This window comes from Calliopsis andreniformis, chromosome 7 (assembly GCF_051401765.1).
Source record: "Calliopsis andreniformis isolate RMS-2024a chromosome 7, iyCalAndr_principal, whole genome shotgun sequence".
In the NCBI taxonomy this organism is placed as follows: domain Eukaryota; kingdom Metazoa; phylum Arthropoda; class Insecta; order Hymenoptera; family Andrenidae; genus Calliopsis; species Calliopsis andreniformis.
Window position 1 is genome coordinate 13,513,586 of NC_135068.1, and position 23,545 is coordinate 13,537,130.

At 38.8% G+C, this 23,545-nt stretch overlaps 1 protein-coding gene and 1 long non-coding RNA gene across 10 annotated transcripts; both read left to right on the plus strand.

Moving 5' to 3' along the window:
* Positions 1 to 366: 366 nt before the first annotated feature.
* On the plus strand, positions 367 to 3,262 carry LOC143181934 (uncharacterized). 4 transcript variants are annotated; one of them, XR_013002359.1, is made up of 2 exons: positions 367 to 451; positions 3,079 to 3,216. It is a non-coding gene; the product is annotated as an uncharacterized LOC143181934 (long non-coding RNA). The 4 variants fall into 4 exon arrangements; XR_013002358.1 differs by having other exon boundaries at positions 379 to 463; positions 3,079 to 3,262; XR_013002357.1 differs by lacking the exon at positions 367 to 451 and adding an exon at positions 1,486 to 1,697 and having other exon boundaries at positions 3,079 to 3,262.
* Positions 3,263 to 3,338: 76 nt separating this feature from the next.
* Sif (guanine nucleotide exchange factor still life) lies at positions 3,339 to 21,852 on the plus strand. Of its 6 annotated transcripts, none has more exons than XM_076382657.1 (29): positions 3,339 to 3,705; positions 5,455 to 5,639; positions 5,759 to 5,877; positions 6,248 to 6,458; positions 6,528 to 6,778; positions 6,864 to 7,422; positions 8,065 to 8,418; positions 8,597 to 8,653; positions 8,723 to 8,897; positions 9,026 to 9,253; positions 9,353 to 9,482; positions 15,529 to 15,674; positions 15,764 to 16,031; positions 16,222 to 16,365; positions 16,467 to 16,649; positions 17,006 to 17,260; positions 17,354 to 17,524; positions 17,649 to 17,835; positions 18,312 to 18,578; positions 18,674 to 18,954; positions 19,020 to 19,214; positions 19,303 to 19,411; positions 19,566 to 19,745; positions 19,907 to 20,025; positions 20,120 to 20,296; positions 20,455 to 20,642; positions 20,759 to 21,141; positions 21,288 to 21,509; positions 21,595 to 21,852. In XM_076382657.1, exons 1-29 carry the CDS (start codon positions 3,566 to 3,568, stop codon positions 21,771 to 21,773), a joined length of 6,063 nt encoding a protein of 2,020 aa, XP_076238772.1. In that variant the 5' UTR covers positions 3,339 to 3,565; the 3' UTR covers positions 21,774 to 21,852. The 6 variants fall into 6 exon arrangements, with proteins under 6 accessions (XP_076238772.1, XP_076238771.1, XP_076238773.1 ...); XM_076382656.1 differs by having other exon boundaries at positions 3,340 to 3,732; XM_076382658.1 differs by having other exon boundaries at positions 3,340 to 3,732; positions 8,113 to 8,418.
* The last annotated feature ends 1,693 nt before the right edge of the window (positions 21,853 to 23,545 follow it).

The following is a 23,545-nucleotide window of genomic DNA, read 5'->3' on the forward strand; positions in this document are numbered from 1 at the left end:
GAAGATTAATAATAACAGAACTTGAATAACTTTCAATTAACTGGGTGTTATTGAGCTTCGATTAAGTGATTCGTACATATATATATATACATATATGAATCTATGCATGCAAAAGAATATAAAAAATTACTTGAATGCTACTACTGTATAGAACTCTAAAATGGTATGCTGTTTCGTAATTGAAAAGTATGCAACAAATGAATCACTAATGCTTCGATATTTGTCGTAAATGATATATAAAAGAATGAAGCGAGGGTGGTTCTTTCGTTTCACAAGTAAATGTGACGACGCGCATGTCTCATATCGATCGCTAATCACTATGGTTACGCCTCGGTATAGAGGCACGACAGCGACTGTGACGGCGACGGCGACGACGACGGCGACGACGACGACGACACGACGACGACGGCGACAACGACGGTAACACCGATCACCCCGTATTCGTTCTACGGTGAGTTAAATGGTAAATCACGAATAGTGAATTACAGTGTTCAGACGGTGAAATAGAAGATTAACGGTAGAAGTGTTACGTACCACGACTTCAAATTGTAAAGTGTAGACGTGATAATGGGGTAAACGGAAAAGGCATGGTGTAAGCCGTAAATTTAGTATAGATATATTCTCAACAAGTCTTTATACGTGTATGTTATTCAAATTTCTTCGCTAAAGAGTCAAATTATGTATCTATGTCCATTAAAGAGTGAGTAGCACGATTTTAAAAATAAATTAAGGAAGAAAACAGAAAACAGGGGAGTGAGCATGAGAGAGTGAGAGAGCAAGACGGGGTGGTGGTGGTGTGAGAGAGAGAGAGAGAGAGAGAGAGAGAGAGAGAGAGAGAGAGAGAGAGAGAGAGAGATCGTAAGATCGTAAAAAAAAGTGGTAGAAAGAGGAAAAATCGAGATGCTAGGAGAAAGAAGGGGCAAAGGTAAACGTGGGTGGACACGCGACGCGTGTGTGCAGATGTGTATGTGTGTGTGAAAGAGAGAGCGCGAGCGAACGAGTGGGCGAGGAGGGGTATGAGTTGGAGAGAGAGGGTGGAGAAGAAGGGAGGAATAGAAAACGCATACAGGGCTGTTCAGAGTAACATGGAGCGCATCGCGGGCGCAGCAAGAGAGGATATTGACATTTTCGGTCGAGGGGCGCGCATTCGTAGAAGAAGGGGAGGTGGGTAACGGGGCAGTCGCCTCTTTTGCTCGATCCTGCAGTATCCATGACTACGTCGTCCGCGAGGATTTCCCGCGAAATACCGCAGATTTCGGATGTGTAATCTCCGATTGAAAATTATCGTCGGTAAAGTGTTAGGTGTTTAGGTAATCGTTGACCACATTATCGTTAGATAAATTCTCGTTTATTCCCTAACAGGTGATCATTTGTGAATTATTCGCTCGAGGAAAGGGTGGATACTGTGATGTTACCCCTCTACTACGATCACGGTGGTAGCCCAACCCTTCTTTGATCCCGTTTCTATTTCTCTCTACTCCTACACACACCAATATTTCTACAATCCTTTGCCTCTTTTCACGCATTTTACTCGGTTTTACTCTTTCCTCGAACATTTTCCTTCGGTATATTCGTTTTTCCTGCTCTCCTCTTTTGGTTCTTTCATTCTGTTTGCATTTTCTTCTGTCATATTGTTGTAACGTAACGAGTTACAGTTTCTCACGGCTTCGAACAATCGCGAAGACATCTCATAAATGGTGAGTTTCATATTATAACACCGGCATTAAAAGCAAAACTATAAAAGCAAATGAGTGAAGGAAAGCGACAATGCGCGCGCGTGTGTACATACGTGTGTATACTTATGTACGCGCGCGCGTACCAGTAACTGGGCGGATGGTAGGGGATACATGAGGGGAGGGAGTCACGAGCGAAGGTACTGCGAAAGAGGGTGGGACAAGAGAAGATGAGTAAAAGAGGAAGGAAGGAAGGAAGGAAGGTAAAGCGAAATACTAACAAGTAGAAAAAAATGTGAAACATGAACATCTCAAATGGGAAAAGTGTCTTTTACTTTCGACAATGTGTATAATAAGGGTCGTTAATTGAAACACTAGACAGCGGGTGGTGCATCCTGCCTGGCGCAGTGTTTACTCCAGTGCTAGGGTGAGCTACTACCTCTAACTAGGCGGAGTCGGTCTTTTTCGTTTCATAACACAGCCCGGTCTTTCAACTTACAAATGTCTTTTCTATCGATCGTGTATGTACTGATGATTTATGTGTCGAATAGTTAAGCTTCTTCAACTTTTCAATCATCTTGTGCAAGGAGAAATGGCTTAATAATGACTTTAATCAAAATTTCATTGACCGAAATCGGCTTATGTTACATCTACACCTGCTGTTCCTTATAAAGGGAAATAAAATTCGATGAAGACCTAGCTTTTAGTATATGCTTCATTAATATGTCAACGTATCAAAGAACGACAGTGATGTTGATGTCTATAGTTGTAATCAGTAGATATAAATATATCCTTCAATTTTTATACGCAACAACATAGTTGTATATGTACAGAGGATGTTGTACTACGTAAATGAAGAGTCAGCACCGGTTCAGTAACCCTCTCGCGGCGCTACCCCTATTATTATCCGTGACACGTCGTTATCCATACGCAACGTCGTCTTGTTTCGCTTCATTGACTTTGCTAATGTTTGTACTACTGTACTTATAACGCTAACGCTAGCATTACCTACGTATCAACGCATTTTTCTTTTGAAAGAACTTTCATACCTGTAGGAACAATAAATTTCAATCTGGAAATATTTTACTATTCTTTGTGAACAATTACTTTATTACTTTAGTTATTCGAAGGTCGATATATGCTACAATAGACTCGACGAATTGACAAATATGACATGACGGTGCCGCTACGCTGCGCTGCGCCGGTGTATACGTTGACTCAATCTACTCAGTCTACTAGGTGCCAAGCATGAATGAAGAGTAAAGGAATCTGTACGATTCTCTTATTAGCAAACTTTTTTTTACTACTAGATAGGAAGAAGGATACTAGAGGGGATGTGACGTTAAACATAAAAGATATAATGTAACGACTGCGATCTAATATAATGAAATTATTGTATTTTCAGCGATCATGTCAGGGGCTAGCTGATGACTTTTCGAACATCTGCAATGATGTGACAATAACGGTATCTTCTCCTGCGTCCTCTATTATATCACCGGATATTGTCCCTATTACATATTATACAGTGCTTCCCAAAATAAATCGACAAAACGGAATAAGGAACAAGGAACAAGTGATTACCGGTTAAGTCGGTGTTTAATATAAAAACGGTGCCAAAAGTCTACAGACAAGCCAATCGAGAAAGTAATCTTCGAACTATTTGGGTAGCTGGAAAACCTCCAATACCGAGCGAGTCAAAATGGAAATAGAGTGAAAGAACTTAACTATGAAAAATCAATTGATCCTGTAACTCGCACTTGAAAGAAGGAGAAAGCAACGAATCTGAAAAGAAGAATCAATCGCTGAGTAAAGTAAATGCGAATTAATTGGGGTGAATAAGTGTGAAAAGAAGAACAATCGTACAGGTGGGATAAGAGAGTAACAAGAATAGAATGGGCAATAAGCTGTCTTGCAGTTGCGCTCCTCTAATCAGAAAGGCGTATCGTTATGAAGATTCCCCATGGCCGTCAGGGGCTAGGGGCGGAATGGGCGTCAGCGGAGGTCGCAGGGGTGACACTGGCCACTTGCTCAGGTGCGGAAGCTTAAGAGAAAGGAAGAGGTGCGCATACCATACCATTCAACCATTCAACCACTCCATTCAACTACATTATCGATCTCTGTTTTTGACAAGGCCTCTCTATCTCTTTCTCTCTTCCCTCTCTCCCTCGTATTTTCATATTAAATGTATTGCGATTCCCTTTCTCAGCTAGAGCATAAATTGTTTTATTTGAGTTCTTTTATTTTTCTTCTCCTTACCCTTTTGTCTTTTACTTCATTTATTAGTTCTAGTTCTCTTCTTAGTATCTGCTTGTCTATTCTCCGTTATTTTATCTTATTTTTTCAAATTTGCACACGTATATATACATACGACACATAGTAGACGCTCGCGTTTGCACACACACACACGCACACATACACACGCACATATACATATACAGATACATGTATCTACCATACTCCTATTTACATCCATTTGCGCGTTTAGACAAGTCACTTTCTCTTCCTTTCTCTCTGTTTTGCCTTTATTTTCCAATATACTTGCATATGTTCAAATTCGAGTTCAAATTCAAATTCGAGTTCAAAATCAAATTCGAGTTCAAAATCAAATTCGAGTTCAAAATCAAATTCGAGTTCAAAATCAAATTCGAGTTCAAATTCAAATTCGAGTTCAAATTCAAATTCGAGTTCAAATTCAAATTCGAGTTCAACTTCAAATTCGAGTTCAACTTCAAATCTATACTACTTTATCTATTCTCAGTCTCCTTTTCTTCCTTTGTTGTATCGCTCGTTATCAAGTACAGTCCAATGCGCTACTGATATTGCATTCTCGGTTTCGATCGCGTATCATTGTCCACGTCTTATAATCTCCCTTACGATTAGACTTCATCCTTCGATTGACAACGCGTTCGCATGTGAAACGATGATCAAACGGGTGCACGTTGCGATTTGTAATATTCTATAAGAATCGTTATTTGGCCTCCTACTACGAAACGAACAGGAGAATATGTGCGTGAGACTGTTGCACAAAATATGGTAATGAGACTGCTATATGCGTTGTAAGTTCGATTCAGTTAGAGTACTGTACTGCTAGATGGTCGTTTAGAGAATGCATGATGTCCTCTCATCTAAAGTAGTCGAAAGAATTCGTACATTTGCACTTCAATTTCAATCCTCTCATTTCAAGAGATTAAAGAACGCATACAACTTTTTTTATTAATTATAACGATGAGTTTGGTTGTTTGGCATTCTAAGTATGAAATCGCAAATTATTTTCAAACGTTTTCTTCAAGTAAAACATATCGCTCCCTTGCGAGAGAACTGTCACAAATCAGAAACTTTTAATTTTTATCAATGTTTCATTTTGGAACAATTGAATTTTAGTTGAGGTATGGCATTAAGTCATTTTGCAAGAAAAAATGTTTGATGTGTGAAATATTTCTCTCGAGAATGCGATGTATGTATGGTATGTACATACGTATGTACCTCCTACATATGCCTTTGCGCCAATTTTCGTAAGGAAGATATTTAAAGACACACCCTATTGTAGGTATATTTGATTGAAAATTTTCGATTGAATCGAAAATGTTATTTAAAATGCTTGTCAATATCGATAAAGATATTATCGTATGATTGTTGCTTGCGTTAGTTAAAAACCGTTTTCATCCGTTTTTTCTTTCTTATTTTTTCCAAGTACATACCTACATACACGTCTTTTATATATTTCAATACGCAAAAGAGGCGTTCATATAGCAACGCATGCTTTAGCAATGAGATTTTTTAGGTTGTGGGCTGAAGTGTTCCATGTGAGCGCTAGTGGAGCAGGAACAGTAAAGTGGCAACAGGTATCGGAAGATTTAGTTCCTGTAAATATTACTTGCATTCAAGATTCGCCAGAATGCGTCTTCCATATTACTGCATACAACAGTCAAGTCGACAAAATTCTAGACGTGCGATTGGTTCAACCAGGTAAACTTTATACTCGATTTTCTCCTATTTGTGATAACAGAAAAGCAGAGTTGCTCTTCTTAATAGTGGAGGAAACGTTGCGTACTTAATCAGTTTTCGCTCTCTTTGCTGTGCTTCAGGAACACGTATTGGACAAGCCTCGGAATGTTTCGTTTACTGGAAAGATACGATGACTAACGATACGTGGGGATTGAATTTTACTTCTCCGATAGATGCTAAACAATTTAGAGAGTGTTGCGTAAGTTTATAGTACAACTTACTTGGGTAGATCTGTAGAAAAGTGTCGACATCTCCTTTGTTTGTCACTTACGGTGATGGATTAAGGAATGAAATAAAAAGAAATTTACAACGTCAGATCGACGTCTGGCTGTACATGTAATCGTAACACTCACTACTGCCAATAAAATAGTCAGTGAAATAGAAAAAGTGTTATATCGCGCATCGCAATCGGTACAATTCTTTATATTTAAACGATATACGAGGAATTGATGGATTCTTAACCGTAAAAGAATTCTGTGTAGGCACAGCGTGAATACGAGTCTGGGGTTAACAAAATCAATTCGATGGGATTTCAGTCGTTTATAGTCATTAGTTAATTTTTCGTACAGTCACCGTCGTTCAAGAATTCAAGGAAAGCGTCCTCTTCTTACTCGTTGAAGCTCGAACCACCGAACAAGCAGAAGACCAAAACGCGGAGAAAGCCTCTATCGACACCGGCATCGCCGAGCAGATCCAGAGAGCCTCAGTGCACTTGCATGACCCCAGAACAATTTGCCACCAGACTTCGAAGTCAAGAAGCTAGATATCGGGGTTTCTGCAGTACGTTTTCTATTTTCTCATCCGTTATAAGTATGTACATACAGAGAGTATGTATGTTCGTACTTACAGGTACTTCTACTCTTCCACGTACTATGGCACGATCCACGGAAATGGATATGACACCGGGTCGCGAAAAAATAACTGCTGCAACGTCTAGCGCCTCTCTTTACGATAATGTCAACAATACGAATGCAACACCAGGGAAGATGACGAAAGCCAGTGGCGAAACAGCGAAACAGAAGGAAAAGCAAAATGAAACCTGCCAAACTACACCGAAGACTGCAAATGTTGGTATTGAAACAGTTACTGTTGGGTCTCAGGTAAGTTAGAAACTGAAGACAAGACGGTATTACATGTCGCGTTTCTACACAAATCGTGCATCTTTGTATCATTCGTAAATTACAGATTGATAGTCCAGAGGAGAAAGGTACCGCGGTGTCGCCGAAGAAATCACAGAAACAAAGTCAAGATACGTCGACGCAGCAAAACGGTAGTGAAATGTTAAAGTCCGAAGGTACTCAGGCAGGGGGTACTTTGCAAAATAAATCCTTACGAAAGGAGCAATTGCATCATACAAAGTCGGCTGATTATACAGATTTGGAAATACAGAACGGCAATATATTCAATATAGTGAATAACAATCACGGCGGTAGGAAGTCAAAAAGCAAGAGTACGGATGACATGAGAATCGAAAATGCCCAAAATGGTGGGATTAGTTTAGATTCTAATACGTTGAAGAGGATGCTAAAACCTATGTCCAGTATCGACAGTCCCGTCACATCACCGGAGATGACCAGGAAAAGGCATAGTCATCATAGTTATCATTACCACCCGAGCAATAATAATCAGAAGTACGTTGTACAAGAGACTGAGAACGAAAACTATGCGCATCCATATCGAGCTCCATACAGTAACAAATTCCAGACTTCTAGAAGCGTGCACGACATGGGACGTCAGTATGCGGGTACATATGACAATATTCTTATACAAATCGAGATATAACGATATCGATTACGCGCTCTACTGTGTCGCACCTACATACACTTGTTGCATTTGCTTTTCTTTTTTTTTCTAAATCTTCTCATTTCTTCATTTTCGGTCCTCTCGTATACTTCATTTTGCGTTCAAGACAACAATTCTACGACATTGTCATCCTCGTCCTATTCCAGGAGGAAGGATAGGGATAGAGGTAATCCAAATGATCGAATGGAGAACGATTAAAACATTTTGTCGAAATCAATTAGTATTTCCACGTACATCTATCCGTCTATCCGTCTATCCGTTCATCCATCCATCCGTCTATCCTTTTCTCGCGTATGTAACCCCCCATTTACCACACGATATAGTACATACAATATTATAATATCCTGAAAGGTCGAAAGAATGAGACGGATAGGGAAGGATAGGCATTATAAGTTCTATAAATAAATAATAGGGGATGCGTAGTCGGTTAGCAGAGTTAGCAGGGATGCATGGCGCATGTCGACGCATCGTTCATCCAACCAACCTGAACGCAAGTAAAGTAACGATTGTTTTCATCCGACAGCTGAATATGCTCATCACACCGTTTCCTCCAATTCTTGCATGAGACGCCTGTTTGTCGTAGGCGGCAGAGGCAGGACCTACTTAGATTCGGAACGTAATCGATGCACAGGTGACATGTCGCCGCCGTCGGATAATGTCATCTTCGATAATCAATGTTACGCCACCACGCCAAGTTCGTCGAATGGTAACTCCGACATGGAACAGCCAACTCATTGTAATTCGCGTCGTTGCAATACTGGCCAGACATATCAACAACAAAATATGCAGTCAGTTTCAACACCTGGCAGCCCGACTAGTAGACTTCTTCTCGAATACGAGATGCATCTGAGGAATACATTGGCCAAGGGTATGGATGCCGAGAGTTACAGTTTACGTACATTCGAAGCACTTCTCACGCAAAGTATGGAAAACTTAGGTGAGTTACCTGTATCTACTCCAAAGACTATATATATACTTTCTGCTATCATTTCGTTCTGTTCACTATCGTAACGTCACTTCCACCACGCTTCTCTTTCTCATTCTCTTTTTCTACAAAACTCCTTTTCTGTTAACATCAGATACGTAACAAACTGTATACAACGGTTTTATTGCAGAGTTTGCAGAAAATATACCACTGAACGTTCAACGCACACCTCACGTTTCTCGAAGACGTAAGTTTCAATCGTACTACCTACCTACATTGTATTAAATACGTTTCCATACGATACTCTATATTTTAGGTTCTAATTCCAACAAATCGTCAACGTTGCCCTTATCGTACCGTTATTGCAACGAAAGACAAAATAGTAAAGACAGCAGGGACGGCTACTATAGCGATCGCAACGAAATGATACGAGAAAAAAGAGATAGAGACGTAGACCGTGATCGTGGATATCTTAGCGATTATAATTCTAGGTAATTTCTCTATGTCTCATGTAAAGATCTACGCTGCATTTCGTGAGGAAAGTAAAGTGCAAGTCGGATACGGCATTGTCAGTCGTATCTACACTACGTAATGAATTTCATTTCAACGAAATTTTCAGATGCGCCAGCTGCATCGGAGAGTCCGCTCGTGCACAATGGTTTCGTCATTCTGACGGATGGCAATCGGGCAGTTCAACCCTCGGTTCTGGTGCCTCGAGTTCGATAAATCCAAGTTATTCGGGACATAGACGAGAATCGCCATGGGATTCTCTCCCATCGCTAAGGCACGAGGGCAGTCTTAACGATAGCGGCTACAAATCTAATCGAACCGATTCCTTAGAGCAAAGGTAGGAAATCTAACCGTGTAGTAATTACAACATTATTGCCTTACTATATTTCTATTATTATCGTTAATTAAACGTAGCAACCCTTATTCATATTTTCAGAGGCACATTTGACAGACAGGATAGCGTCAGATCCGATTATATGTCCGACAGAGACGGTAGATACGGAATCGTTCAACAAGCTTCCTTGGAAAGCACAGACTCGAGACTTTGCTACTTGACGTCTTCAGAGGTAAGTTGTCTGCACCAAGTTGTTAGCTTTATCAGTCCGATACATCGACAAGTCGAATACTAAAACTAAGCAGTAGTTTGTTGCTTTGACGGAGTCGATTCTTATCCAAGTTACTACGTATATGAAAATATACAACTAAAAGTGGCTAACACGATAAGAAACATGAAATTACATGTATGTACGATGGTTTGGCGAAAATTATATCGATTCGCAGTAGCAAGAGAGAAATTTGGAGAAAGTAAAGATCCCTTGAGCACGTTGGTCACATCAATAATAGCGTTTCATCTTAAATACATATGTAGTTTCGTTACACTTTCTTTTCTGCGTAGGTATACATAGATAGCTAAAGATATACTGAAATTTCAATATCAATATATTTCGTCAACATCTTGTCAAATTTCAATCCCATGCCATTGTACATACCTATGTAATTATGTATTATGCATATTAATGCAAAATCTAAACAAATCTATTATAACTCATTATAATTTAACTCAAAATGCAAACTTCAGATTAAACATTTTTTAAATCCATCAAATATACGTGTACATGCAATGCTGTGCTTACTTTCGTATCTATTATTATTTATAATTATTATAGTTCGCGTAAAATTCCATTATTCGTCATTTATTTATACGTACAAAGCAATTTTATAGCGGAGTATAACAAGTATTAATTATTAATTGTTATTTTTCTGTCCTTCGTTTACGGTTTTATAGAAATACAGTTAGAACAAAGGCAGTTTGATACATAAAAATGTACGCGTGATCCATCTATTCTCTCTTATACATGTGTACGAAACATATGTAGGTACCTAATACAAAAAAGAAATTTTCTTGCGTAGTTGTACAAAATTCGTTTAAGTATGTACGTGTGCGTTTACGTGTATATGTACGCAACATTTCAATTCATTGATATTGCAAAAAGAAAAAAACAACTAACAATAAGTACTTACTAAACGAACGCAAATAACCTACTAACCCTGCCTGCATATACCTACTATATTCGTATATTCGTATACTCGTATATTCCTAGATATACATATTCGCGGCACCTTTACATGCTGTTCCTACAACACATTCCTTTCGAATCGAGTTCACGATGATCTTTTTGTTCTGTCCTGCGTAGGACGAATATTTCAACATTGTAAATACGTATCTGCGAAAGGAAACATTAAATTTTTGCTCTCACTTTTTCTACGTGATGCATGGGAAAAATGGAAAGGTAAAGAGCACGCAGGTACGTTAGTAGTGCGATTATACACAGTATTGATAAATACCTACATATACATATGTGCATACGCGATATTATACATACATATAGTAGATGGAAAGTCGAAGATAGACTTTTCCTTGCCAGCATAACAGGTGCATGCGCAAACATGTGACCCGAGGTGCTAACATTTCAACTCGAGTACTTCTGCTTCTTTCTTTTTCCCGCGATAATTGTAACGTCGAGTTTCACGGTTATCGGTCTGCGATCAAGAGCCAAGTATATGATTAGCGACTCTTTAGTTAAGAACAATACGTATTAGTAATTTATAGCATCTGTCGAACTATCGAATTGCCTGTACAGATTTTTAAAATTCAGATTAACATAACATTGTTACGTACTAAAACTTGTATTTTGTTTGTTCTGTTAATTCGCGTTATTGCCTACATCGTACACGTATTATCTACATGAAAAATTGGATAAATTTGCAAAGAAGCATGACGAAGCTTTTGATTGGAAGGATGCGCCACCGAATAACAATCACTCTTCTCCGTTTTTCCGGAGAAATATTGCGGCAAATACACTAGCCTAAATTCCAAACACATATTTCTAAGCTATCATATGTAGCTTGTAATTAGTATTTGTACGATGTACAAAAATAAATGTATCCGCTAGGAAGACAGGGTGCCGCTTCTCGCGTTTGGTGGTATACTACTCCTACCAAATTGTAGAGCGCTCTTTTCGTAGCTCGTTGCTTTCGAAGTCTCTTCTCCTCTCCGCTAAAAGTTCCACCACACCGACCGTAGCGCGGCAGAGGCAACGGCAGCTACTACCCTTTCCACAACGATCCAGTGAGGTATAAGGGGGGAGAGAGAGGCAGAGAGTGGTGGAGAAAGAAGGGTGGAGTGGGCGCGTGGTAGCACTGGTAGCAGTGCTGTCGCTTTACTCTCTTCTCCCGCCCCTTTTATACCGGTCACCCACTATCCCTATTGCAACGCTGCTGGTTCCACGGTCTGTTCGCAACCCCTCACCCACCTTCCGTTTCCCTACTACCAGCTATCCCGTTCCCCGTTCGGCCTCCACAAGGACTGAGGTATTGATTCCCCTCGCGGTAGCAGCTCTCCTCTTCCCTGTTCTCCAGCGCAGCAGTCTGGAGCAACGCAGGTCGCGACTGCGGACCACTAATTCGGACCACTGTTCGTTCACGAGCACAGAGATAAGAGGACTCGATAATTATCGAGCTCTTTCAATATTTTCACAAATTCAAACTGGTTTCTCTGTGCACCGTCAAACAGAGATTAAAGTTTCGCGTATTCGCTAATTATTCGTAGCTTCTCCACAAGTCGGAGAACCAATATATATCACCATCTGGAATTTATCCAACGGATCTTCACGCGTGAAGATTTCACGTATTTCACGATGGATGGGGACACTACCAGTGACGCGTTTGAGGATTGGAAACGTATGCAAAGTCTAGTTGTCGTACGTTGAGAGAAACGGAAGGACGTCGCGCCGAAACGCGCCAAATCGCATCGCGACGCGACGCGTCGATTATTCGAAAAAGATACGGATCGATAGTGACCGAGTAGAAATTCAATCGCAGATAGATCAGAGATAGTCAAAAATAGTTGGAAATAGTTGGAAACAGTTGGATATAGTTGGAAATAGTTGGAAATAGTTGGAAATAGTTGGAGCAGAGCGATTCGCTACTTAACGATTTCAGTAGCCAGAGATTTTTGTTACAACACCTTAAAGAAATACACGTTATTCTTACCAAATAATTTAGTATATTTCGAGTTATTCTACACGTGCAGGCTCACGTGCTACTAGTAAAGAATAACACTATAAACCATAAATCGTACAATTTATGTTAAACGCGTACCATATACGGGTAATTAGGTACCTGGCATCCATACTACGTTCACCTTCCTACTTTCATTCTTTTTCTAAGCTTTATCCACGAATGTAATACGAAAAAGGAACACACAGAGAGGGAGAGAGAGAGAGAGAGAGAGAGAGACAGAGAGAGACAGAGAGAGACAGAGAGAGAGAGAGAGAGAGAGGGAGGGGGGGACAAATAATGAACGAAGGAGCGATTTACTTTGTGTGACAAGATTGAAGAAAGCTTATAACTTGGCTTCGAGAACAAAGAATGAAGAAAGAAAGAGAAAAGGAAGATGATATCTATATAGATACAAGTATACTTAAGAAGAAACAAGAAAGGGAAGAGAGTGATATTGAAAAACCCAACATATTTTTCTACAAAGTGTTGCTTTCTACATATGTATTATGAAGAAATATTCTATATATTTACTTTTTAGCGGGGAACAAGATTAAATGTTTGCTTCTTAGAAGCGAACAGATAGGAGGAAAACGTGTACGTGTCAAATTTCTTGGTGAAACTTTCGAGTGCACATTTCTAGCTGTTAATCAATTCGCAGATTTTGTTAATGTTATTTGAAAAGATCAATGAATGTTTTGAGAAAAAGAAGAGTAACTATATTTTAAAATGGTAACTTTCTACAGTGGTATCGTCTGAGAAAACACGTACGGAATGACAATCCATTGAGTGCAAGAGTATAGTACAAACCTCAGGTTATCGATTGCAAGAAATTAAGTCGTTACAGTTATATGGAAGAAGGATGATCTTGCGCGATTTGTGAAACGAAACAAATATTATATTTTCCTCCGGAAAGAATAAGGAAAAGGTGTACAAGTGCCCAGAGATAATTCGAAATGTGGATAGTGCAATCTCGTGTTCGTTATAACGAAAAGAGTATTTGAGAAATATTGCAGAAAGATTTGCTTCTCCTTTCCTACGTCCCTGCTGCTCCCCTACCCTCCCTTTTTTCCTTTTCCTCTTCCTCTTATGTACATATATCCAGCTATCGAACGATCGAACAAAGTTATATCGCGACTCACGAGTTTCTGGAAAATGTTCAACGCAAGTCGACTTTGCTTCTTCTACTTTGTCTGCACATTCATAATCAGTCTACTGCGTTTACTCACAAAGGAGCTGGAACCGTTGGCAATCATTTTTGTCAAACAAATCGTTCAAATTTACAATCGTGATAAGGAATTTTACTTGTTGCACCAAATGCGTTGCAACAGTGACAATGACTCAAATACCTGTTACGATCATTGATACCACGACGAGCGACAAGTCTGTTTGCGCCTTTTAAAAAGACAATAAAGAAGATAGGGTTCATCGATGGAATAATGGCGAATTAAAATGATTGCACAGAAATACGTAAGTTTCTTTATGTGTCGGTGTTAAGACGATTAGACGGTTTACTCCGCAATGTCCGACCTCGTGTTTCGAGGCTGAATGATTTCGCGTCCACCCGTCCTGGAGGTGATTACTTTTCCTTTAGCTCCAAAGAAATATCGAAGCAACAACGAATAATGGTAGAACCGAGATGGTCGGTTAAATGTATGAATAGCATTCTGAGTTTGTTGAATCTGGGTGGTAACTCTACAGAAGATTCGAATACATTGCATAAAAAACACTGCAGAGAATACTTTTGCGTTTGTGAGGGACACACTATTAACGTAATATGTATCAATGAAACGCGGAAACTGTACTGGATCAATTGCAAAAATGTTCGAGAGAAAGTGAATTTCGGTCGTGGTGACGGTTACTACTATAAGCTGCTTAAAATTGTTCGAGGAGCTTTGAACACGTGGGTCCAACTTTATATCGACGGTCTCAGCATTGCGCGTAAAGAGATCATGTTCAAGATCAACGGCACTCCGAAGAGGAATACTACGACTACTGTGAAGCTTCTTAAGGAGGGCTGCTACTGTCATTATCATCCGCACATCACGGCGGATGCTTGCAACGCTGACTTTCTGAAAAAAGTCGTAAGTTTTTGGGCCGGCGAAGGTTTTAGAGGAATACGCGAGAAGCTTCGCGGTATAACAAATTATACTAAAAAGGTAGAGAGATACGAGTTTCCGCGTTATCGTTTTCTATTTCTTCTCGTTTCACGTTATACACTTGTTGTTACCCGTTAACGACACTTTTACCTTATTGCAAACCTCTTCCTTCCTTTTTTCCTCCTCATTTTCCTTCCCTCCCTCTCTTCTTCTCTCCCTATCTCTCTCTCCCTCCCCCGCCCCTCTCCCCCTCTCTTCCCTCATGTGTGGTGTGTGGTGTGTGGTGTGTGGTGTGTGGTATGTGTGTGTGCGTGTATCTTCTTAATTTACCCACTTTTGGTATTTTGTAAACAAATTTTCCTCACTCGCATGCGAGTAACTAGACGACTGTACATATACATACTGTACACGTACCATTTCGACCAGCATGGATTGTTAGCGATTCAAAATCCATGCCACATACCCACATATGTAGTAGATATAATACCCAAGCAGTAAGCTCACTTCGAATAGGTGTAACTCCAATGGATTGTGCACTACTTTGATCGGACATCGATATATTTTTATATTTGCATTCAGTGATATTTTAATATATTTACGTATACAATCGTTCCTGCTAGAAAATCAGTTCATTTTCGTTTGGTTGATGTTACTGAATCACATGTTCTTTTTATCCGTCGTTTCTTCCCCTCTCTTTCCTATAATATTCCAATTTATATTCCAATAAATTGCACGCGTTTACGCTATATTCAGGATCTATTCGTGGTACATACAGCCGATAAAGATTCCGCAATATTTCAATATTCTTGTTGTAGATAGTTCACCAAATTACCATACGTATTTCGAACTGTCTAACAATCGTGAAATAATTGTATAACAATTATTTCCATCTCTTCGTTGTCGCGATAAGGACTCACTGTAGATTGAAAGTTAAATACGTTCGATCACGTTGCAGGTATCAGACGACGACAGAATGTCGTTAACTACTGCAGTGAGTGATGACGATGACGGTGAGAGTGTGATAAACTCACCCTATCGAGGAAAACAGACTGGTACGGCTGCAGCTTCGTTCAATTGTACAGGAGCTGTCCGAAAAGCTGGGTAAGAAACACCAACGATGCAACGCATAACGTAACAGTATCGGGAAGGAAGTACGTGTAGATACACGTATGAAAAATATTTATTTGTAGATTTCTTAGTGTAAAAAAGTGGCTGTTGCGGAAGAAACATCAAATCGAGCTCGCGAGGAAAAGAGGATGGAAAGGTTATTGGGTTTGCCTGAAGGGCACTACGCTTCTCTTCTATCCATGTGATTCGCAAGAAAGCAGAGCAATGGAAGCAGCACCCAAGCATTTGATCATAGTCGATGGAGCCATCATGCAACCAATTCCAGAACATCCGGAAAGGGATTATATATTTTGCCTGAGTACCGCATTTGGTGATGCTTATTTGTTTCAAGTAAGTCAAACTGCTAGTTAAGCCAACCTAATAGGTGTAGATCCTAAAAGAAATACATATCTACATACTTTGACGATCTAACGAAAGATATTGTTATTGGCGCGACTTGAAAACTAATCCATAGAAACCCTAACCACCCAAGACAAGAACAAGTTGAAAGCTTTCGAACACGTTGTATCATTTGTATTAGGCACCGTGTCAAGTAGAACTGGAGAATTGGGTAAACAGTATACATTCGGCTTGTGCTGCTGCGTTCGCGCGTCATCGCGGCAAAACTGGGACTCTGCATTTATTGCAGGAAGAGATTTTTCGATTAGAAAAAGCAATTGAATCGGTAAGCCCATCGTAAACTCTTTGGGGGCGTAACCCTATTTCTTAGAATCAGTCACCACTAAAAGGGCAAATATGTTTCATAATAAAATTCCTGTGTATTAGGATCATAAACTAAAGCATATGGCTGACCTACAACAGTCCGTTGTTTCTGATGTGGAAACGAAGCAGCAAATTAACAATCAAATTGTTCAATGGGAAGAAAACCTAGAGCGACTTCATTGCGAACAATTTCGTCTCAGATGTTATATGGCTAGTTTACAAAGCGGAGAACTACCTAATCCAAAAGTAAGTGTAAAAAGCGTAAACAGGCTGTACTTATGTGCTAAATCTGCTTGTATTGTATTTCGACAAACAGTACTATGGTATTACCGCTATATATATGTGTGTGTATATATATATATATATATTTTTTTTTTCTTTTTAATATGAGCAACTATTTATGGGAATAATTTATTGTACGCAATAAGTGTTTTTAACGGAGTTTCAACGGAGATTCGTATTGATCGCTGTTTGCCATAAATAGAATCCTTTACAAGTTAAACGAGTCAATTTCCACAAGACTAGTAGGGGAAAGAGCAGCAACTAATAATCTCGTCATGAGAAAATTATCATTCGATTTCAACCTTTCATATTTTTCGCAGAGTTTACTCACACACGTGTCTCGCGCTACGAAGCAAACATTGAACAAATTAGGGGTTTTCTCGGTATCGGCATTTCACGCGTTTATTTGCGCACGAAGTCCCTCGTTGTTGAACAACCTGCTGGCAGGTCGCGGGGCTACTAAGAGAAGGCCACCGTTACTCTCGCGATCGAATAGTGGATCCAGTAGAAGGTCGCTCCAAATTTCGTCGCGAGATGATGAAAAGACTGTAAAAGTATGTGTACCGGAGAATCAGGTGAGTAATAGGCAGATAGTAATAATTAGCAATAGGCAACGTTAACGCGCCTTACATCATTCTATCTGATGTTGTTTCATTCAATTTTCGCAGCTAGTATCTGTATTTTTGCGCGATGCAATGACAGTCGAAGAATTTCTAGCAAGTGCTTGCAACAGAAAGAATCTAAACCCGATGGAACACTTCGTTCGCGTGAAGAAGCGACGCGATATGGAAGACCACAATTATTTCGTGCCGCACAGAACAGACTTGATCGATACTTATGTAAGCGTTAACATTTCTGCTGCTATTCAATATGCTACACGTGATAAATTCATCGAATTTCTGAATCAGTCGGAAGATAATCATTCCAACTCTATGTATATATACGTATGTCCGTATGTTTTAGCTGCATACGCATGAAATTGTTGAAGTCTGCGCCAAGATCTTATATCAAGTAGAACTGCAGAGGAATACTCTTGAACAAATGTGGGGTTTCTCGGTGGAAGCAGAACTTATCGAAAACTCTGATAGACAAGACGAATTATGCTGTTACGTTAGCAGAGTCGAAGATAAAAGTGTAGCAATGCAAAACGGTAAATTGTCGCGCCAAACAATTTACGCCGAATAATTTCAAGCGAGTGCAGACGCTTCCGCATAGAGGCTTACGTTTACGTATATACGTACATAGTTGATACGTAAGAGTATAACTGTGTAACGATTAATCGAGGTTATCATCCATGATCCATCCTTTCTCTTTATGCTTCTTTGATCTAATTTAAAAATGAAGGTTAGATACATAAATGTGGAAACGCCTCGGATGACCTTAATTATATTTATTTCCCCTTTACATTACTACCTTCTGACGAACGACATTGAAAATCATTGATTTTTCCCCTGTCTTTGTTACTCCTCTTTATTATTGAGAGTAAAATAGGTACACATGTAGGTACGTATACCTATGCGAGTAGCGTTTGCACTCATGCATGAATATTGTCAGAGAAGATATAAGAAAAGGAGATGTTTAGTGGCAAGCAATAATTTCATTCGTTTATTCATCTCAACTGTGTAGGTATCATTAAAGGCGACGAAATTATGGTGATCAACGGAGCTATTGTGAGCGATCTTGACATGATGTACTTAGAAAGCGTATTGCAAGAGGAAGTTGGACTATGTATGATGATGAGATCGTCTCGAACAGAACCACCGGATCTCACAGGCATAATGAGAGTTACAGATGATATAATTGAGAGTCTGGTATGTCCACCACCGCCTTCCGATCCTCCAGTTATAAGTGAAGAAATGATTTCCGGTCTAATCGTCCCAGCACCAGGATGGAGTGAGTATGCATGATACGGCAGAATGTCATTTACTTCTAATTTCAACGAATAAGTTTGGACCATTCAAACGTGTAAATCACTTTTCCATGGATAGGTAAGGAAAGTATCGCGCAAGAGTGTACATTAGCTCCTCATATAGAAAATGGCAAACAAACGTCCCGCACGAATTCATTCGAAATCGAAAATTTATTAAAAACAGCCGAACAAGTGACAGGAATTTGTCGATCGCCTGGTGAAACCAGGAAATCCAGTCCTACTGGAAGTGTAGTTAGTTCTCATTCGCAAGCTCTCACGCCAAGCCGACAATTAAGTGACGCAGAAAAATTAAAAAAAGTCATTCTAGAATTGATCGAAACTGAACGGACTTATGTAAAAGTAAGTTCTGATACGCATACCTCTTACTTTACTGCTACAATTTGTTTACGTAAAATACTTTACAGCATTTAAATAATTTACTGGAGAACTACTTAGAGCCTCTTAAACGTGAGACATTCTTATCGAACGCAGAAATAAATGCCCTATTTGGAAACATTCAAGAAATTGTTACGTTTCAACGACAATTTCTACAAAATCTGGATCATGCAATCGAAATGGAAGCTGATTTCAATAACTTCGACCATCCGAGTCAATTCAAGGTAGGAATATTTTCATGATAGGGAAGATATTTTGATGGAGACTACCTACCTACTCTATACCTACATTATTTCTATTTCTGTTTTAAAGGGAGTCCTGTTTTCCATCGGAAGTGCCTTTTTGTATTACGTAAATCACTTCAAACTGTATAGTTCTTTTTGTGCTAGTCATTCAAAAGCGCAAAAAGTTCTACATCCAAGTAAGTCACGTTTTGTTCCTATATTTTACTCGTATTTACACTAACGTATTTACACTAACGTATTTACACTAACGTATTTACACTATTCTACTTTTAACTTTCTTTCTATTCTTTCTCCTTCCCTTATTTCTTTACTTCTTTCTTGATTTTGCAGATGAAGGAAATCAAGCTTTACAAGAGTTCCTGCAAGCGAGAAACCCAAGGCAGCAACACTCGTCAACTTTGGAATCGTATTTAATAAAGCCTATCCAAAGAATACTCAAATACCCTTTGCTTCTACAACAGCTTAGAAATCTCACTGATGAACGTAGCGAGGAACATCAGCATTTAATTGGTGAATAGTAGTATACCACAAATATATGTACATATACTGGGTATATGTATGAATTGTTACGAGCCCTAGTAAACCGCACGTATACTCGGTACTCGCAACAATATACGTATAGTATGTAGCGTGATTCAAGTTATTAAACGACAGCTAATTGCCTGTTGCAGAGGCTTTAAAAGGCATGGAGAAAGTAGCTGAACATATAAACGAAATGCAGAGGATTCACGAAGAATACGGAGCTATTTTCGACCATCTGTTCAGGCAACACCAAAAGTCTTGTAAACAGGTGAGTATAAAGAATACATGTTGTTCATCAATAGTTGATGAAATTCACCTGTTCGAGAGGAACATTTCAAATGAGTATCGAAATGTTTCAATAGCCAATCGACTTAAGCCCGGGAGATCTTCTCTACTATGGAGGTGTCGAGTGGCTTAACATTTCTGATTTTCTTGGCAAAATCAAGAAAGGTTTGGAGTTGCATGCAATGTGCTTCGTCTTCAAATCTGCCGTTGTCTTTTTGTGCAAAGAAAGATTAAGACAAAAGAAGAAACTCATGGTAAATTTCTAGTCACTGTTAATCACTTTGCAAAAGATACGATTTCGTCTATGCGTTCTATATGTGTATATGTATATATTTCTACGCGTGTATGTATAATATGTATAATATATATATATATATAATGTATGACGACATTTATATCGATATCGATTCAGGGAGTTTCGACAAAAGCAAATTCCAGCGAAGTAGAAATAATCCGCTACCAAGTGTTAATACCCGTAACGGAAGTACAAGTTCGGGCCAGTTCTGCCAAAGATATGGAATCTCATTTCTTGTGGGAGTTAATTCACTTGAGAAGTCAATTACAGAGAAGATCGGAGAAAGTATATGTGCTTTCCAACAGGTACCACCTAATAGTAATAATAATGAAAATATACAACAATTTTCTTTCAAATCGTACCTATTAGTCCATCTTATTATTTTCTCCGTTTCCTTACATTATCTTTTGCATATCTTCAGCACGACCGAATTTAGAAATGCATTTCTAAGAACGATTCGTCAAATTATTCGAGAATCGGTCCGAAATATGAGTATACCATCGACGAAACAAAATCTAAGTCAACCACCGATCAAAATTTCATCACGGATGTCAACTGGCCACGTGGATAAATTCGAGAAACAACCCGAAACGAGTCAAGGATCGAATAGTGGGAATGGAGCAGCCGTGATTACGGGCACGTTATCAAAAAAGGCAGTTAAACCGCAACAGTTGTCGACTTCGCATAATGTAAAACGAAAATATAGTCAATCGAAACAAGTAATAGAACATGAAAGTTCGGAGGATAAAGATGTTGAAGAATCTGTCTTTCGTGGTAGAAGCAAGACCATAAGCGATACATCTGGTAAGATTATGCATCGTAATATGGATTCAATTCAATATTATCGATTCATTTGTTTAGTTTTATACGTATATTTGGTTCACTTGACACGGATATGTATTTACGTATGTACCTACACATCTATGTAAAGATATTTTCTCAAACTGCAGGAGAGATTAAAGTCGAAATGGACTCAGGAACGAAATCCGAAGGGGAAGAAGATTCGCAAGCTTTTTTAGGTGAGAAGAAGACGAATTTGGGCCGCACTCCGAATCACTTGACTTTGAGTACCACTTCAACCATTTCAGCTGGAAGTACGGGTAGTCAAGCAAGATTGATCCAGTCATCTCATCAACCAGAAAATTATCAACCTATTACAGTCAAAGAGCTTGGTAAGAGTATACAGAATATATGTATAACTCGAATGCCCATTCGATCAGCCTATCCTCTTTTCAACTGTTTCTTTGTCGCTTATAGGTTCTCCGATTTGGAAGCCACGAGAATTACCCTCACTGGGGGAGGCGACTACATTGCCACGTAAGGGTAAGTCAGCTAGCGAGTTTGGAGATATAAACTCGTCTCATAGCGCTTCCCGAAAATCTCTGATAGAAATCAATAATTGTGCTCAACAATCTAACTTTAATAATCACGTTTAACTTAGTCGGACGTTAACTGGTTAACAAAGTATTGAATTATGTTTAAAAATCGTGAAATAAAAACTAACTAACTATTCAATTATTGTGGAAAGACTAATACGCGCTTGCCACCCACGTAGAATGTTTCTACACTTGTTTTTCCTTCCTTCGTATCTGTCTTGTATTATTTTTCGAATACTACGTTGTATTCATGTACATTGTACGTATAACGCATAGTGATTTCTTCTTCGCATTACGAACGACTCAAAAAGAAGTACGTATATTTAGAAGAAGGAAAAGGAGAGATGTCAAATAGAGAGAGAGAGAGAGAGAGAGAGAGAGAGAGAGAGAGAGAGAGAGAGGGGGGGTGGGGGGGTGGGGGTGGGAGTGATATGTACATATATATACTCCATTCTGAATGGAAAAGATCCAATGAAGCGAGAACCTTACCACTGAAAGATTGAAAACAAATCATTTTAGATGTCTTCCTTGTTTCAGTAGGTTCGAACATCTTGTGTTTATTACAAAACAGATAAGATACGTATGTTGTATATCATTATTGTAAAATTGCAGTTATCCCTTTAACAGTGATAGACGAAATCAACAAGAATATACCTCCAAACAACAATGCTAGATGTTATGCATATCGCGTTATAATTCAATTTTGGAATTTAATCATTTCTTCCATTTTCTGAATGTTACTGTTGTTGTTGTTATTGTTAATGTTGTTACGATATTACTATCATATGCTCTACATTTCAAATTAAATTCGATTATGTATTTCGATGAATCGATACTGTTGAAGATCATACGAAAAAGAACTGGAACCTTTTTCGAAAATAACTTGTAATTACATGAAAAGTAATCACTATTTAGTCGATTAACATTATCCAAATATTATTCTGGACTGTTTCTCTCTACGTGGACGGCAATGCAATTAAGAATAATAAGCTTTGTATATAATGTAATAATGATATTATTAATATGATTACTATCATAATTGTCGTCGTCGTTGTTACTGTCATACTTGTGAACGCTATGATTACCATTATAAACCATTATTATTTTCACTATTACTTTATTTATTGTTGCCATTATCATTATTATTTGCTATTGATTCCCTGCTAATTTTACTACATCACTACGACACTACTTTTCCTCTTCCTCCTTCTCCTATTACTACTAATACTACTATTACTACTATTACTACTACTATTACTACTACTACTACTACTACTTCTACTACTACTACTACTACTACTACTACTACTACTACTACTACAACTACTACTACTACTACTACTACTACTACTACTACTATTACTACTACTACTAGTACCACTACTACCACTACTACGACTACTACTACTGCTACAACTACTACTACTACTACCACTACTACTATTACCATTACTACTTACTACAATCACCACCACCATCGCCACTTACATACTACTACTATTACTACTAGTATTACCATTACTACAACTACCATCATCACTACAATCACTACCACCATCGCTAGTACTACTATTGTTATTACTACCTACTACCATCAGCACTTTCACTTCTATTCTTGCAAGTATTGCTGTTATCATCAACATCATTGCGGCTATCGGCAATATCTATGAATTTTAACACCACTACTGTTACTTATTGTTACTACCACTGTTTCTGCTGTTGTAAATGAGTTTGGCACTGCTACTATGATCATTATTGTAATCATCTCTTACAGTATCGTTATAATCATATATTATCACGATTGTCATTGTCATTGTCATCGTCATTGTCAC